Raw genomic sequence first — 14,603 nt, 5'->3', positions numbered from 1 at the left:
CTAGGAAAGAGATCAGGAGTCATAGATGCAAGCATCACCAACAGAATACAAGAGATAAAAGAGAGAATTTCAGGTGCAGAAAATACCATAGAAAACGTTGACACAACAGTCAAAGAAAATGCAAACTACAAGAAAACTCCTAACTCAAAACATCCAGGAAATCCAGGTCACAATGAGAAGACAAAACCTAAGGATAATAGGTATAGAAGAGAGCAAAGGTTCCCAACTTAAAGGACCAGTAAATATCTTCAACAAAATTATAGAAGAAAACTTCTCTAACCTAAAGAAAGAGATACCCATGAACGTACAAGACGTCTTCAGAACTCCAAATAAATTGGATGAGAAAACAAATTCCTCCCATCATATAATAATGAAAACACCAAATGCACAAAACAAAGAAAGAATATTAAAAGCAGTAAGGGGAAAAGGTCAAATAACATATAAAGATAGACCTATCAGAATTACAGCAGATTTCTCACCAGAGACTACGAAAGCTAGAAGATCCTGTGCAGACGTCATACAGACCCTAAGAGAACACAAATGCCAGCCCAAGCTACTATACCCAGCAAAACTCTCAATTACCATAGATGGAGAAACCAAGATATTCCATAAAAAAACAAATTTATACAATATATTTCCATAAATCCAGCCCTACAAAGGAAAACTCTAACACAAGGAGGGAAACTACACCCTAGAAAAAGCAAGAAAGTAATCTTTCAACAAACCCAAAAGAAGATAGCCACATAGATATAATTCCACCTCTAACAACAAAAATAACAGGAAGTAACATTCACTTTTCCTTAATATCTTTTAACATCAATGGACTCAATTCCCCCAAAAAGACATAGACTAACACACAGGATAGGTAAACAGGACCCAGCATTTTGCTGCATACAGGAAACCCACTTCAGTGACAAAGACAGATGCTACCTTAGAGTAAAAGGTTAGAAAACATTTTTCCAAGCAAATGTTCCCAAGAAACAAGCTGGAGTAGCCATTCTAATATCAAATAAAATCAACTTTTAACCAAAAGCTATCAAAAAAGATAAGGAGGGACACTTCATATTCATCAAAGGTATGATCTACCAAGATGAACTCTCAATTCTGATTCTCTATGCTCCAAATGCAAGGGCATCCACATTCATAAAAGAAACTTTACTAAAGCTCAAAGCATACATCATTACATCACACAATAATAGTAGGAGACTTCAATACCCCACTCTCTCTAATGGACAGATCATGGAAACAGAAACTAAACAGAGACACAGTGAAACTAACATACGTTATGAACCAAATGGATCTAACAGATATTTATAGAACATTTCATCCTAAAACAAAAGAATATACCTTCTTCTCAGCACCTCATGGTACCTTCTCCAAAACTGACCATATAATTGGCCACAAAACAGGCCTCAATAGATACAAGAAGACTGAAGTAATTCCATGCACCCTATCAGATCACCATGGACTAATGCCGGTCTTAAATACCAACAAAAACAATGGAAAGCCCACATACACATGGAAACTGAACAACACTCTATCCAATGATAACTTGGTCAAGGAAGAAATAAAGAAAGAAATTAAAGGCTTTTTAGAATTTAATTAAAATGAAAACACATCATACCAAAACTTATGGGACACAATGAAAGAAGTGGTAAGAGGAAAACTAATAGCTCTAAGTGCCTCCAAAAAGAAACTGTAGAGAGCTTACACTAGCAGCATGACAGCACATTTGAAAGCTCTAGAACAAAAAGAAGCAAATACACCCAAGAGGAGTCAAAGGCAGGAAATAATCAAACTTAGGGCTGAAATCAACCAAATAGAAACAAAAAGAACTATACAAAGAATCAACCAAACCAGGAGCTGGTTCTTTGAGAAAATCAACAAAATAGATAAACCCTTAGCCAGACTAACTAGAGGGCACAGAGACAGAATCCAAATAACTAAAATCAGTAATGAAAAGGGAGACATAACAATGAAATATATCTTAAAATAATTATTCTGTTTATTGAATATTAACAGTTAAAATATTAAAATAATGTACAAACATCTTTGAAATATTATTGATAATCTTTCTCACTGTACTTGAAACTAGCATTTTCTTAATGTTAAACATCCAAGAGATTTTGCAATTTTGAAATTTTTAAAATATACTTACTGATAAAATAATTTCTCTCCTAGAAACACTGACAATCTTTTTTAAGAAAACTGATTGTTAAACAATGTACACAGATATATAATGCATTTTAAATACTCTCTCACTATGTCAGGTGGTATCATAAAAGGGATTTTGGATATATTCCTTAATGATTCATTTTTAATATTTTATGCTCTTTTACTATGCTTAACTTCCAAAGAATATTTTGTGTTTTGAAATAACTTAGTATTCAACATTAGATATAGGACCCTCAGTTATGGACAGTATTAAATATTCATTAATGATATTTTTAGGGTATGAAAGGATATGAATATAAAAGTTGAACAGAATTTTTAAATGTTATTTGAGTCTCAAGATACTCAATATTATTAATATGTGTAATTATAAAATGCATTTAAATAAAAAATTAAGAAAAAATAAAGTATACAGTCCAATGGTTGTTAAAAATTAATTAATTAATTAATTTAAAAAACCTCAGTTAATAGCACATGTTGGCAATGATGTGGAGAAAGAAGAACACTCATCCATTGCTGGTTGGATTGCAAACTGGTATAACCACTCTGGAAATCAATCTGGAGGTTCCTCAGAAGATTGGAAATAGATCTACCTGAAGATCCAACAATACCCAAAAGATGCCCCCCAGGCCACAGGGGTACATGTTCCACTATGTTCATAGTGACCTTGTTTGTGATAGCCAGAAGCTGTAAACAACCCAGATGACCCACAACAGAAGAATGGATACAGAAAATGTGGTTCATTTACACAATGGAGTACTCAGCTATTAAGAATGAGGACATTCTGAGTTTTGCAGGCAAATGAATGGAACAAGAAAATGTCATCCTGAGTAAGATAACTCAGACCCAAAAGGGCATGCATGGTACGGTACGTACTCACTAATAAGTAGATATCAGCCAAAAAAAGAAAAAAAAAGACCAAAAAAAGTACAGAATACCCAGGATACAGTCCATAGAACTCAAAAAGGTCAACAAGGTGAAGGGCCCAAGTGAGGACGCCCTCAGTCCCACTTGGGATGGAGAAGAAAGCAATCACAAGTGGGGAGGGAGGGAGGGACCTGGGAGGGAGAGTGGACAGGAGGTGGGAAGTCGGGGGTGAGGGAGAAGGAAACATGATCTGATATTGGGTGAGGGAAAAGGACTGAAGCCATGAGGGCCAGCAGAAAGAATGGAAATAGGCAACCTTAAGAAATAGGATATTGGAGGAACCCTCCAGAAAGTACCAGAGACGTGGGAGGTGAGAGACTCTCAGGACTCAAAGGGAGGGACCTTAGATGAAATGTCCTACAGTGGGGAGAGGGAACTTAAACATTTATTTTAATGAGCATGAAAAATAAGATGTTATACCAGTAAAGAGCCAAAGTTTTGGCACCACCTAGTGAAATTTTACTCAGATTTTTAAAAAATATTTTAATTATTGAAAATTTCACACATGAATTGTACTGTTTTTGCATCAATCTCCCCTCTGTCTCTTCCCTCCAACTCCTCCCATGTGCTCACATTTATGGCCTTTTAATCTTTAATTATTTTACATATATACATATACACACATTTATAAATACAACCTGCTACTTCATTTAGTGCTACTAATATGTACATGTGTTTAGTGATGAGTGCTTGGGATGGATTACCTATCAAGGGGCTCATCCCTGGAAGAAACTAATTCTCCCTCTCTGAGTAGTCATGAACTGCCTATAGCTCTTCATCTAAGGGGCTTTATGAGACTTCTCCTATCTACGTTGGCATGCCCATTGGTGATGTCATTTCTCAGGTCTTGGTTAGGCAACCATATTGTTTAGATTTCATGGTACACTTTCCCTGTCATAGATAGAAGATATCATCATTGAACAGATGCCAAGTTCATAAAAGAAACACTACTAAACCTTAAGTCACATATTAGACCTAAGACTATAGTCATGGGTGACTTCAATATCTGACTCTCAAGATCAGACAAGTCACCCAGATGAAAACAAAACAGCCAAATTCTGGGGTTAAATTACACCATAACAGAACATTCCACCCACACAGTAAGAATATACTTTCTCCTTAGCAGCCCATGTAACTTTCTCCAAACGTGACCACCAATAAGGACACAAAGCAAGTCTCAACAGATTATCAAAGATAACATACTGCATCCTATCTGACTAGCACAGATTAAAGCTGGATATCCACAACAATGGGAAGAGCATAAAGTTTACAAACTCATGGGAGTTGAACATCTCACTACTGAGTAAAACTGAGTCAAGATGAAAAAAGAATCCCCATAGCACAGCATTAAGACCAACAATAAGCAAATGAGACCTCATGAAACTAAATGTACAGCAAAGGATGCAATTTGCTCATGTGCAGAGGCAGCCTATAAAACAGGAAACACCTTTACCAGCTATAAATTTGAAAGAGGGTTAGAATGTAGAATACACAGATAATTTTTTTAAAAAAATCTAAATGTCATGAAAACAAACAACCCAATTAAAAACTGGGTCACAGATCTACACAGAAAGCCCTCCAAAGAATATTCAGTATCCTTAACCATCATGAAAATACAAAGGAAGCTTCTTTGAGATTTCATCTTACCACAGTCAGAATGCCTAAGATCAAAATCCAAACAACAAGAAAAGCTGGCGGAGAATGAGGAGACACTCATTCACTGCCAGTGCGAGTTCAATCTAGTGCAGGCACTATGAAGCAGTGTCCCTCAAAAACCTAGAAATAAATTTACCACAGGATCGAGCTATAGCACTCTTGAACATATATAAAAAGATACTGACTGACCATGTTCATTGCTGCTGTTTATAAGAAATGTAAACAGCCTAAATGTCTATCAACAGATGAGTGAGTAATAAAATGTGATACACTTACACAATGAAATATTACTCAGTTGTTTAAAAGTGAAATTATGATATTTGTAGGTAAATAAATAGATCAGGAAATCACCATTCCAGGGGAGGTAGCCCACGCCTAGAAAGACAGATATCAAATGTTTTCACTCATGGATATTGACTTTAAATCTTTAGATACTTGTGTTTCATTTACAGTTCCCACAGAGATGAGTAAACTAGTAATGGACCCCGTGGAGGAGTGTAACCACGGGAGGAAAATAGAGCACGGTGGTCTAAAGAGTTAGAGGGGAAATGAAACAGGAAGAGTTTAGTGAGAGGGGATGGAAAGGCAGAGTAATGAGGGGACAGGACAAGCAAGAGCTAACACTAAAAACCTGGAAAAGTTACATGAAACAAACTACTACCGTAGATCCTTGCTAAAATAAAAAACATACAAATGCTTAAGAATTACCTATGACAAGGCAACAGTGTTGCTACTAGATACCACCAACTAACAGATAAAAAAAAAAACCTTTCAGGAGGAGATTATTCCATTCGTGCGTTGGCCACTGAGCATCCATGGACTTCAAACATTACCAGTTACTGGTATTTCTTTTGGTTATCCTCCACAACTTGGTAGTAATACCTATTGATGAAGACATCACGTAGTTGCATTATAGAACATGGCAAATTAGACTGGTATTGATCTGGAAGTTTTATCCCTGCTGGCTAGCATTCATGATAATGGAAGGCATTCTACATGCTAGTAGAGACGAAAATTGACCATCAGTCTTGCCCAGCTATGAACTCTCTTGGCTACAGTAATGACCTGTTTGGCAAGACATGCTCACTGGTCTAGTGGTGGCACTGATGTCTTGGGGGTATCTTAACACTTTCTGTTTGGACTTAAGACCCACTTAACGAGATGAAACCCATACCTGCTTTAGTTAATGGGGCCCAAAACTAGACTTGTTAAAGGCCTTAGTGGAGAACCTACTATGATTACTCTGCAAAATAGACATTGTATTAAACTGACCCCTAACGACTTCTTGTTATACCCATAGACAAATCCAATAGGCTGTGTTGAGTAATAGTATTTATTACACATTGTACATAGCTCCTTACATGTGACCATAGGTTTGAGTAGTTCTGATACATTATGTATCCAAACTAAGTACTCTCTGGCATTTCATTTGAAAAGTTTGTGACCTTCATTTATTCAACTACCCTTTTTTTCATATAGAATAAACTATTTCTTCTTTTTCTTCCTCTTTCATGTGTGTGTGTGTGTGTGTGTGTGTGTGTGTGTGTGTGGTGTACAGTCATGTATGCATGGATATTCACATGTGTGGGAGAACGTGTGTGTGCAAGCACTCGTGTATATGGAGGCCCAAGGGTGATGCGTGCAATCTTCTGTGGTTGGTTTTCCATCTCCTTCTTGAGGCAAGGTGTCTAAAAGCATGCCCACCCCACAGTTACTCGGGCTCTGGGGATAAGAACTCTGATCCTCTTGTTTGTGAGGCAAGTACTTTGATCACTGAGCCAATTCCTCAGATCTCTTCAGATCTTTAGAATACCAATGTCTACAGAAGATGGAGTGAGAAGATTATAAGAGCCAGAGGCTGGAAAAGATCAGGGCCAAACAGCATCCCCAAGACATGACAGCACCCTCTTGAATTCACAGGAACCATGGCTGTCTGCCTCAAACCTAGCCAGGATCAAGCTAGTCAATGGTCTGGAATGGAGAGGGAAGGGCTTGCAAGCCCCTGTCCTGACTGAGGGCTATGACTACTTGACTGCTTCTACAGGGAGAAGAGTCGCTTTCCTGTCAGGATGTGGTCCCCTGATGGGTCAACTACACTCCAGTGAATGGCCTCAAAATTGCCAGTATTGGGGCAACATAAATCAGACTCGGGGCTTTGTTTTGTATTGTTTTGTTTTTTAGAGAGAGTACAGGAAGTTGAGAAGAAATGAAGAAGTAGGGATCAATCTAGAAAGATTTAGAAAGAAGAGTTGGAGGTAAATGTCATCAAAATATACTGTAGGAAATTCCCAACAAATTAAAAATGTATATTAAAATATAATATGTAAATCTTCTGCCAACCACTTCCTTGACACAATACAGTTTCTAGTATTACCATTCATTATGTTCTAGAGTTTTCCATGTGCGGCAAATAATAGTGATGTACAATAGGATATTTATGAGATATCTTGCTACATATCTTATAATTACTGTAAGTGAACGAGAATACAAAACCAAACCAAAACTGGAGATAAGAAAGAACTGTAAGTTAAAACAGATTTTCTAAATGTGAACTAAATGTTAAGACAGAAATACTATTTTATTAAAAACAAGTGCTCCTATTTGACATAAAATGACATGACAACATGAGGAAATCATGCTTTTACACAGTAACTATCTCTCAAGGCCTCACTATGGCCTAGCCACTGTGGTAAGTACTAAGACCACCACACTAAATGATCCCAAATTCAGGAATATTATCAAAGGAAGAACCTGCAAATGAGAATAGTCACAAAAACCAAAATCCATGCCATGGCTATTGACTACAGATCGTCATGTTGCTATTTTACCTACTTCAAAAGGTTTGTTTTTTCAAATCACTTTAGACCATAGTGAGCAATGTGATAATGCAGGCAATCTTATTTTAACCTTATAATCATCTAATATGAACTTTTCTCCTTAAAGAAAATGTAACATTATAAAGAGAGGATTTCTAATGCAATTATAACTTTTCTAAACACCAAAAGTTTGCCACTAAGCATCATGTTTAGAGCTAGGCTTGAGGTGAAGTGAAAGGGTATTAGCCTAACATGATATGTGCCTTGGATTCTGCCTTCAATGCAGTCAAAAAAATAATTTTGACCATAATTTATTTGTATTTCAATGATGAAAATATTATGTGTATGTATAAATAAGTTCTGTTGATAAATAAAACCTTAACAGAAAACAAAGCTTTATTCACACTTTTCTGAATATACTTTTACACTATAATATAAAATTACTTAATATATCCACTAGAACCTACTAGGCAATATGAATAATTTCTGTTTTTTAAAATATAATTGTTACTTTATAAAAACAAATGAATTGTTGCTGTGATTATATATCATTTTCTAACATTATATTATGTCTTATCTTGGGTAAATGATTCATTGTTTGTTAACATCTAAGCCAAGGGAATCTTGTGGAGGAAAAAAAAAATCTTACTGAAGTAGTTGCTAGATCTCTCTAATGGAGAGCCAGCTGTTCTTACTCTAAATGTACCCCTTTTTAAATTTTTGCATTATAATCTTTACCGCTTAAGTTAAAACATATTATACAGGAAAAATGAGAGTTTTATTGCCTACAATTTTCAAATGTGAAAATTTTCAATATACATCTAAAAGTGCATCTAAATAGTTTTATGTGAATAAAGCCACAATTTGGAACAAAAACAGGTAAGAATCCTGCTTTTACAATTAAAAACACACAGAATGTTATGCTTAGTTTATTTTAAAAAGGAGAAAGAACAAAATTCACAAATTAAGAAGCTCATAAGACATTGAAAGAACTTAAAGTAAATTGACATTGCAGAACTTTCAAAGGTATGTAGGCCATAACCTTACTAGAGAAAGGGAGATAGAAAAGCAATCATGGGTAAGGGAAGAGAGGGGTGTGGAAGGAATAATAGTACTAGTGTTATTCCTAATTACTGTTCCTAATAGTACTAGTGTTATTCTGTATTACTATTCCTAATAATACTAGTATTATTCCTAATTACTATTCCTAAAATACTATTATGATCCCTAATTACTATTCCTAATAATACTAGTTTTGTTCTTAATTACTATTCTTAATAATACTAGTATTATTCTTAATTACTATTTCTAAAATACTACTATCCCTAATTACTATTCCTAATAATACTAGAATTATTATTCCTATCATTATTCCTAAAGGAAAACTTAGGTCAATTTAAAGACATTTGAAGAAAAGCACTGTCTAATACTTAAATAAAAAAAAGCAGGAATAGTGAGTTCCTTATGACAAAGTGTCCAAGCAGAGACAGTGACCACTGTATTGCACAGTGAACATGTACTGTAGCTACTTCTACAATGCCCACTGTGCAACACAGCCATCAGGCACAGCAGACATATACAGAAAATAGATGAAATACCCCTTTCAACTTACCCTTTTCTCTTCCTGCAATACTAGGGCTTCATACAGTCGTGGGACATAAGAACAACAATACTCTTCATCTCTCTTGATGTTAATATTTTCATAATGTAGTTTATTTTTCCTTTCAAAAAAATCCAGATAGAATTTGAGCATTTTCAATTTTAAAGACAAAGCTATTTTTATAAGCAAAGATAATTTTTATAGCAACAGCTTCTGCTTTTCGTGGATTTAGTAAGATTAACAAGTTGGGTCAATACATTCAAATACTTATGAAAATACATTTCATGTTGGCTTGTTTTGTTTTGTTTTGTTTAATGGAGTACTGGGACTGCCAAGATAGTTCAAAGGTCTGAATGTAGTTGATATCAAGCCTGATGGCCTGAGTTTAATCCCTAGAACTCACACGGCAGAGGAAAAGGATCCCCACAGGTTTTCCTCGGACCTCAGCTTGGATGTGCATATAGATAGATGCACACATATATACAGACACATACAGAAGGAGGGAAACTAAAACTCAGAGCACTGTTATAAAATTGTTCTAATAATAATTACTCCAAAGGGGGAAAGTGGGCCATGATACGTACAGCATGAACTGACATCATCAAAGGTAATTTAAAAAAAAAAAAAGTTTTCTGATATTCTACTTACATGTGTCTTTAAAATCCAAAAATCCCTTGGTATTTTAATTTCTGGTTAAAATAAGAAAAATAGCCCTTTCTACTTATAACATAAGGAAGTAAGGCAAAAGGCATAACAATCTCTAAGAATCCTGAGTAAATGTATTTTCATTGTTACTAGACAGTTTAAAGAAAAAATACAACAGCAGTGAATATCCCCAAGTGCTGAAGGCAGACAGCCAGCCAGGAGTCACCCCTGTTAGCTTATGATCTACAGATGACCCAATCTCTCTTAGCTTTGTATTCTTCATCTATATTTGGACATATTAATAATAAGAGCAAAAAACAGATGTAGGGTATTTAGTGTCCTTCAGGGCCCAGTAAACCTATCCTAACTTATAGCATTAGTCATTGCTAGAATTATATTTAAGTAAACCATACTTGCTGTTTTTCCTATTTATTGAACAGAACTGCAAAGACATTCTACATTTTTAAAAAATCTCTGCTAACTACACAAAGATTAAAATAACATAGGTAACAAGAAAACAGACTTTAGGTTATTTAACAGTTCCCCTAATTTCACAATTCTGAGTTTTCACCATTCTGGCTCGCTTTCCACTAATTTTATTTTGTATAAAATTTTACAAATAAGTTTGTTTTTCATAACTTTAAATGAGTTTGCAGCCATGAGATAAATGTATAGTTATGATACCAGAATTGTTATAGGATACTTGATACTTACGTCCACTTCCTTCCCAAAGAGAAAATTATAAATACATCTCCCCACTCAGAGTGTCCAACCCTCCCTCTGTTCCATGTAAAATCTCTCAGAAGGATTCTAACTCATGAACATCCAAAGCAGAAAGAAACAACTAGAAAATGCCCAGTACAGGATGAGAAGACAACCTCAAATAAATGCACAGCAATGCAGGCAGGCCAGGTAGTCAGAGCAGAGCAATGCAGGCAGGTGAGGTAGTCAGAGCAGAGCAATGCAGGCAGGTGAGGTAGTCAGAGCAGAGCAATGCAGGCAGGCCAGGTAGTCAGAGCAGAGCAATGCAGGCAGGCAAAGTAGTCAGAGCAGAGCAATGCAGGCAGGCCAGGTAGTCAGAGCAGAGCAATGCAGGCAGGCCAGGTAGTCAGAGCAGAGCAATGCAGGCAGGCCAGGTAGTCAGAGCAGAGCAATGCAGGCAGGCCAGATAGTCAGAGCAGAGCAATGCAGGCAAGCCAGGTAGTCAGAGCAGAGCAATGCAGGCAGGCGAGGTAGTCAGAGCAGAGAGCAAGGGCAGCTGAGGGAGAAGCAGCCAAGAACACAAGGCAGGACTGTGTCCACGTGGGAAAGGTGAACGGAAAAAGAGGCGAGCTGGGGATAAAGCAAGGCTTTACAGATAGCATAGGGAGGGGACAGTGGAGGGGAGTTTCAAATACGGATGGGGGCTGGGAAAGGTGTGTCAACACTAGGAGAAATGGAAGAATTGGCAAGCAAAACCAGAGTGAGCAGTGCTCACAGTCCTGCCTGCTCTTCTTGCTAGTTAAGCTGAAGCAAGTAGTGAGCTGAGCAAGTAGTAGCAAGCAGAGCAGCAGACTGGAAGAAGGAAGTTTATGTGTCCAATGACCATGGGGACAGTCCTGGGGAAGATAAATGAGCCACAAAATAAAATCAACATTGCTGCCCTGGGAAAGGGATGGTAGTGACAAAGGGGCATTGGCAGGGGTAAGATGGAGAGAAGAAGTGCCAAGTAAGAGTGATCAGAACATACCATATGCATGTACGAATTTGTCAAATAACAAAATTAACAAAATTAACATCTTTCAGAACAGATGAACATAAAATATTTACTCTTTTAAATGCTAAACAACAAAAGAATTTGCCAAAAGGAGGAAGATGAAGGTTTGAAGGATCTATAGTGCTTATCCTGTTAGGAAGAAAGGTAAGTACAGAATAACATAATTAAAAAATAATAATAAAACACAAAAATCTACTTTTCAGATTCAGAGAGTAACGCAATAAGAACAATAACCTACGTATAAGTTCTTCAAAAGTAAAAATGTCAAGCTTTAGCCTTGCTCTGTTACTAAGTTCAATACTAGCACACAGAAATGATTCAATATCTGTCCAGTGAATGAGCTGTAGTCGGGAGCCTGAGCTTCGAATGTGCTTACTGCTATCATCAGGTGTGTCTGTGCCTGGGTACAGAGTAGAGAAGCACTGGAGAATTCCCAGAAGGAAGAAAACTAATGCGGTGAGGAATGAGCGGGCAGAGAAGCTAGTGTGCACTCAACCAGGAAAAGCAAACCATGCTTCAGGGTTGGTGGAAGCATTTGCCACAGGACCATAGTGGACAGAGAACTCATGTTCTCTCTGAACTGAACAGAACGTTCGTCTCTAACTTACACAGGATGAGGAGAGGCTCAAACATACACAATTAATTAAAACAACAAAGCAGTCAAAGCTAATGATATGGAACAGCAGCACATGTACCCCTGTAGCTCTCCCCTGGGTCAGAGTTAAGTAGCCTTGTGCTGAGTCTAACCACAGCCACTAATTTATATTCCTAACTGTCCCATGTTCTTTGTCATGTGCGCTGTTGAACTAAATCACAAGATGTGAACTTCCTACCACCCCCTAGAAGGGTTCAAAAGTCGGGTATTTTCTTTGTTGTAGGGGTTTCTCTGAAGGCTCCTCTGGCCACCCTGTAGCAGCCATCCGTGGCGGCTATCTCTTTAACTCTGACTGTAGGCTACCCCTGCTTATGAAGGTCTTATGTGCTTTAAAAGAAAGCATCTCCTTTTCGTGAGTGCCCTGTTAACAAAGGATTTAACATAACGTACTATGATCTTCCGAATGCTTTCTCATCTCAGGCCCGATCTCCGCCTCATACCCCTTTCTCCTAACAAAGCTAACTCCGGGTGGTAATTGTGTGTTAGCTCTCTTTCCAAACCAATGATTACCATTCTTGTACTGAAGAATGCCATGGTTGTCTCACTAACTCTGAATGTCTTCTCACATAGTTATCTAGTCAGAAGAACGGAGACATAAGCCGAAGGTAAGACATAAATTCAGACCCACCTTCTTTAAAATACTACAGAATCTTTCATCTATTTTTTTTTAATTAAGCAGAGCGCATCTTAGTTATTAGGTCCATGGGCTCTGTACTCAAACAGGTCTCAGTAAAAGTCTAGTTCTGGCATGTAAAACGTTGCATGATCTTAAACATCTTTACCTTCTCCGACTCCTGAATTTTTCACTAATAAGACAGGTAAACAATAGCCACGACTAAGAGGCTTGTGAAGACTAAATGAAGTAATATAGATTCAGCAAGAGACATAATCTGACTCAGGAGAAGCAATAAGTTTCTTCTGGATTATTTCAAAATATAATACTAGTTGGAGTTCTTTGTGCTAACTCTCCTTTCTTAAGGGGACAGCCTCGTCTGAGCTAGGGCAATGCTGCATTGGTGATGGTGCCTCAGAAGCCGTTGTACCCACTCTGCCCCAATCCTGGAGGGCCTGAGAACCACTACGCAGACCCAGCAATCCTCCTCCCTCCCCAGTGCAGGGAATATAGTGTGTACCACCGTTCCCAGTCGGGGCGTTCCCAGTCTTTACTTACTGGATGATATCGTACTGTCCAGGACCAGGACCTGAATATTTGAGCAATTCTTGTCTTCCTGTAGTATTGCCAAAATTTATACCTCTATATTTCAAAGCTGCTTTAGAATAATCCTAAAAAGAAAGAAGGGAAGACTAAGAACATGACATGAAGCAAATTGGGAAGCATTACATTTGACTGAGGTCTATATACAAGAATCCTCAGTCAACAGAGCCGCACCAGGAAAATCAGGGAGGGCTCTTTAAGATGGATTCTGCCCTCCTGTCTCCCACATCAGCCAGGATTCTCAGAGAATTGCCTCTAAAGTTAGTCTATACTGAACCAGCGAGAGCAGTTTCCTCTTCGTACTACACTAGGTAATTTAATGCCTCTAGGGCAATAAAGAGCAGCTCCACCTAGAAACAGGCTAAATGTATTATTTACAAAAAAAAAAAATTATTAAAAATCCATTTAAAAGACATTAACTAAACAGACCAAAATAATGCAAACAATGCCAAAAGTTCTCAGGTAATAATTACATGATATTTAAAAACATATTCAAGGAAACTTTTTTATTTAATTTTTTATTAGATATTGTCTTTATTTACATGTCATATGATTTCTCCTTTCTCAATTTCCCCTCCAAAAAGAAAACAACAAAACAAAAAAAAAAAAACAACAAGAACAAACCCCTGCTGCCTCCTCCCTCCCCCTGCTTGCTACCCCACCCTCTCCCACTGATTGGCCCTGGCATTCCCCTACACTGGGGCACAGAACCTACACAGGGCAAAGGGCCTCTCCTCCCATTGATGATCAACTTTGCAATCCTCTACTACACACATGCTGCCAGAGCAATCAGTGCCACCATGTATAGTCTTTGGTTGGTGGTTGAGTCCCGGGGAGCTCTGAGGATACTAGCTAGTTCATATTGTTGTTCATCTTAAGGGGCTGCAAACCCTTCAGCTCATTTGGTCCTTTCTCTAGCTCCTTCACTGGGGAACCTGTACTCAGTCCAATGGATGGCTATGAGCCTCTACATCTGTGTTAGTCAGATACTGGCAGAGCCTCTCAGGAGATAGCTATATCAGGCTGGATTGTCCTTCCTTCAGTCTCTGCTCCATAGTTAGTCTCTGCAACTCATTCTGTGGGTATTTTGTTCCCCTTTTAAGAAGGAATGAAATGTCCACATTTTGGTCTTTCTTCTTCTTGAGTTTCTTGTGGTTTGT

General features: G+C 37.6%; 1 protein-coding gene across 3 annotated transcripts in view; it reads right to left on the bottom strand.

Moving 5' to 3' along the window:
• The window catches only part of Stpg2 (sperm tail PG-rich repeat containing 2), a 430,378-nt gene that overhangs the window by 386,262 nt on the left and 29,513 nt on the right, over window positions 1-14,603 (bottom strand). For all 3 annotated transcript variants that reach the window (XR_004119858.1, XM_031375660.1, XM_031375661.1), the window contains 2 exons: window positions 13,399-13,511; window positions 9,184-9,292 (listed from right to left, as the gene is read on the bottom strand). Coding sequence is in view for 2 of the 3 variants with exons in the window: in XM_031375660.1 (XP_031231520.1) it covers window positions 9,184-9,292; window positions 13,399-13,511 (222 nt within the window). In the remaining variant the exon portion in view is untranslated. The remainder of the gene's footprint in view (window positions 1-9,183; window positions 9,293-13,398; window positions 13,512-14,603) is intronic.

Source organism: Mastomys coucha, unplaced genomic scaffold (genome assembly GCF_008632895.1).
Source record: "Mastomys coucha isolate ucsf_1 unplaced genomic scaffold, UCSF_Mcou_1 pScaffold16, whole genome shotgun sequence".
Taxonomy (NCBI): Eukaryota; Metazoa; Chordata; class Mammalia; order Rodentia; family Muridae; genus Mastomys; species Mastomys coucha.
Note: the sequence above shows the minus strand (reverse complement) of the source record. Positions and strands in the feature narration are given on the sequence as shown.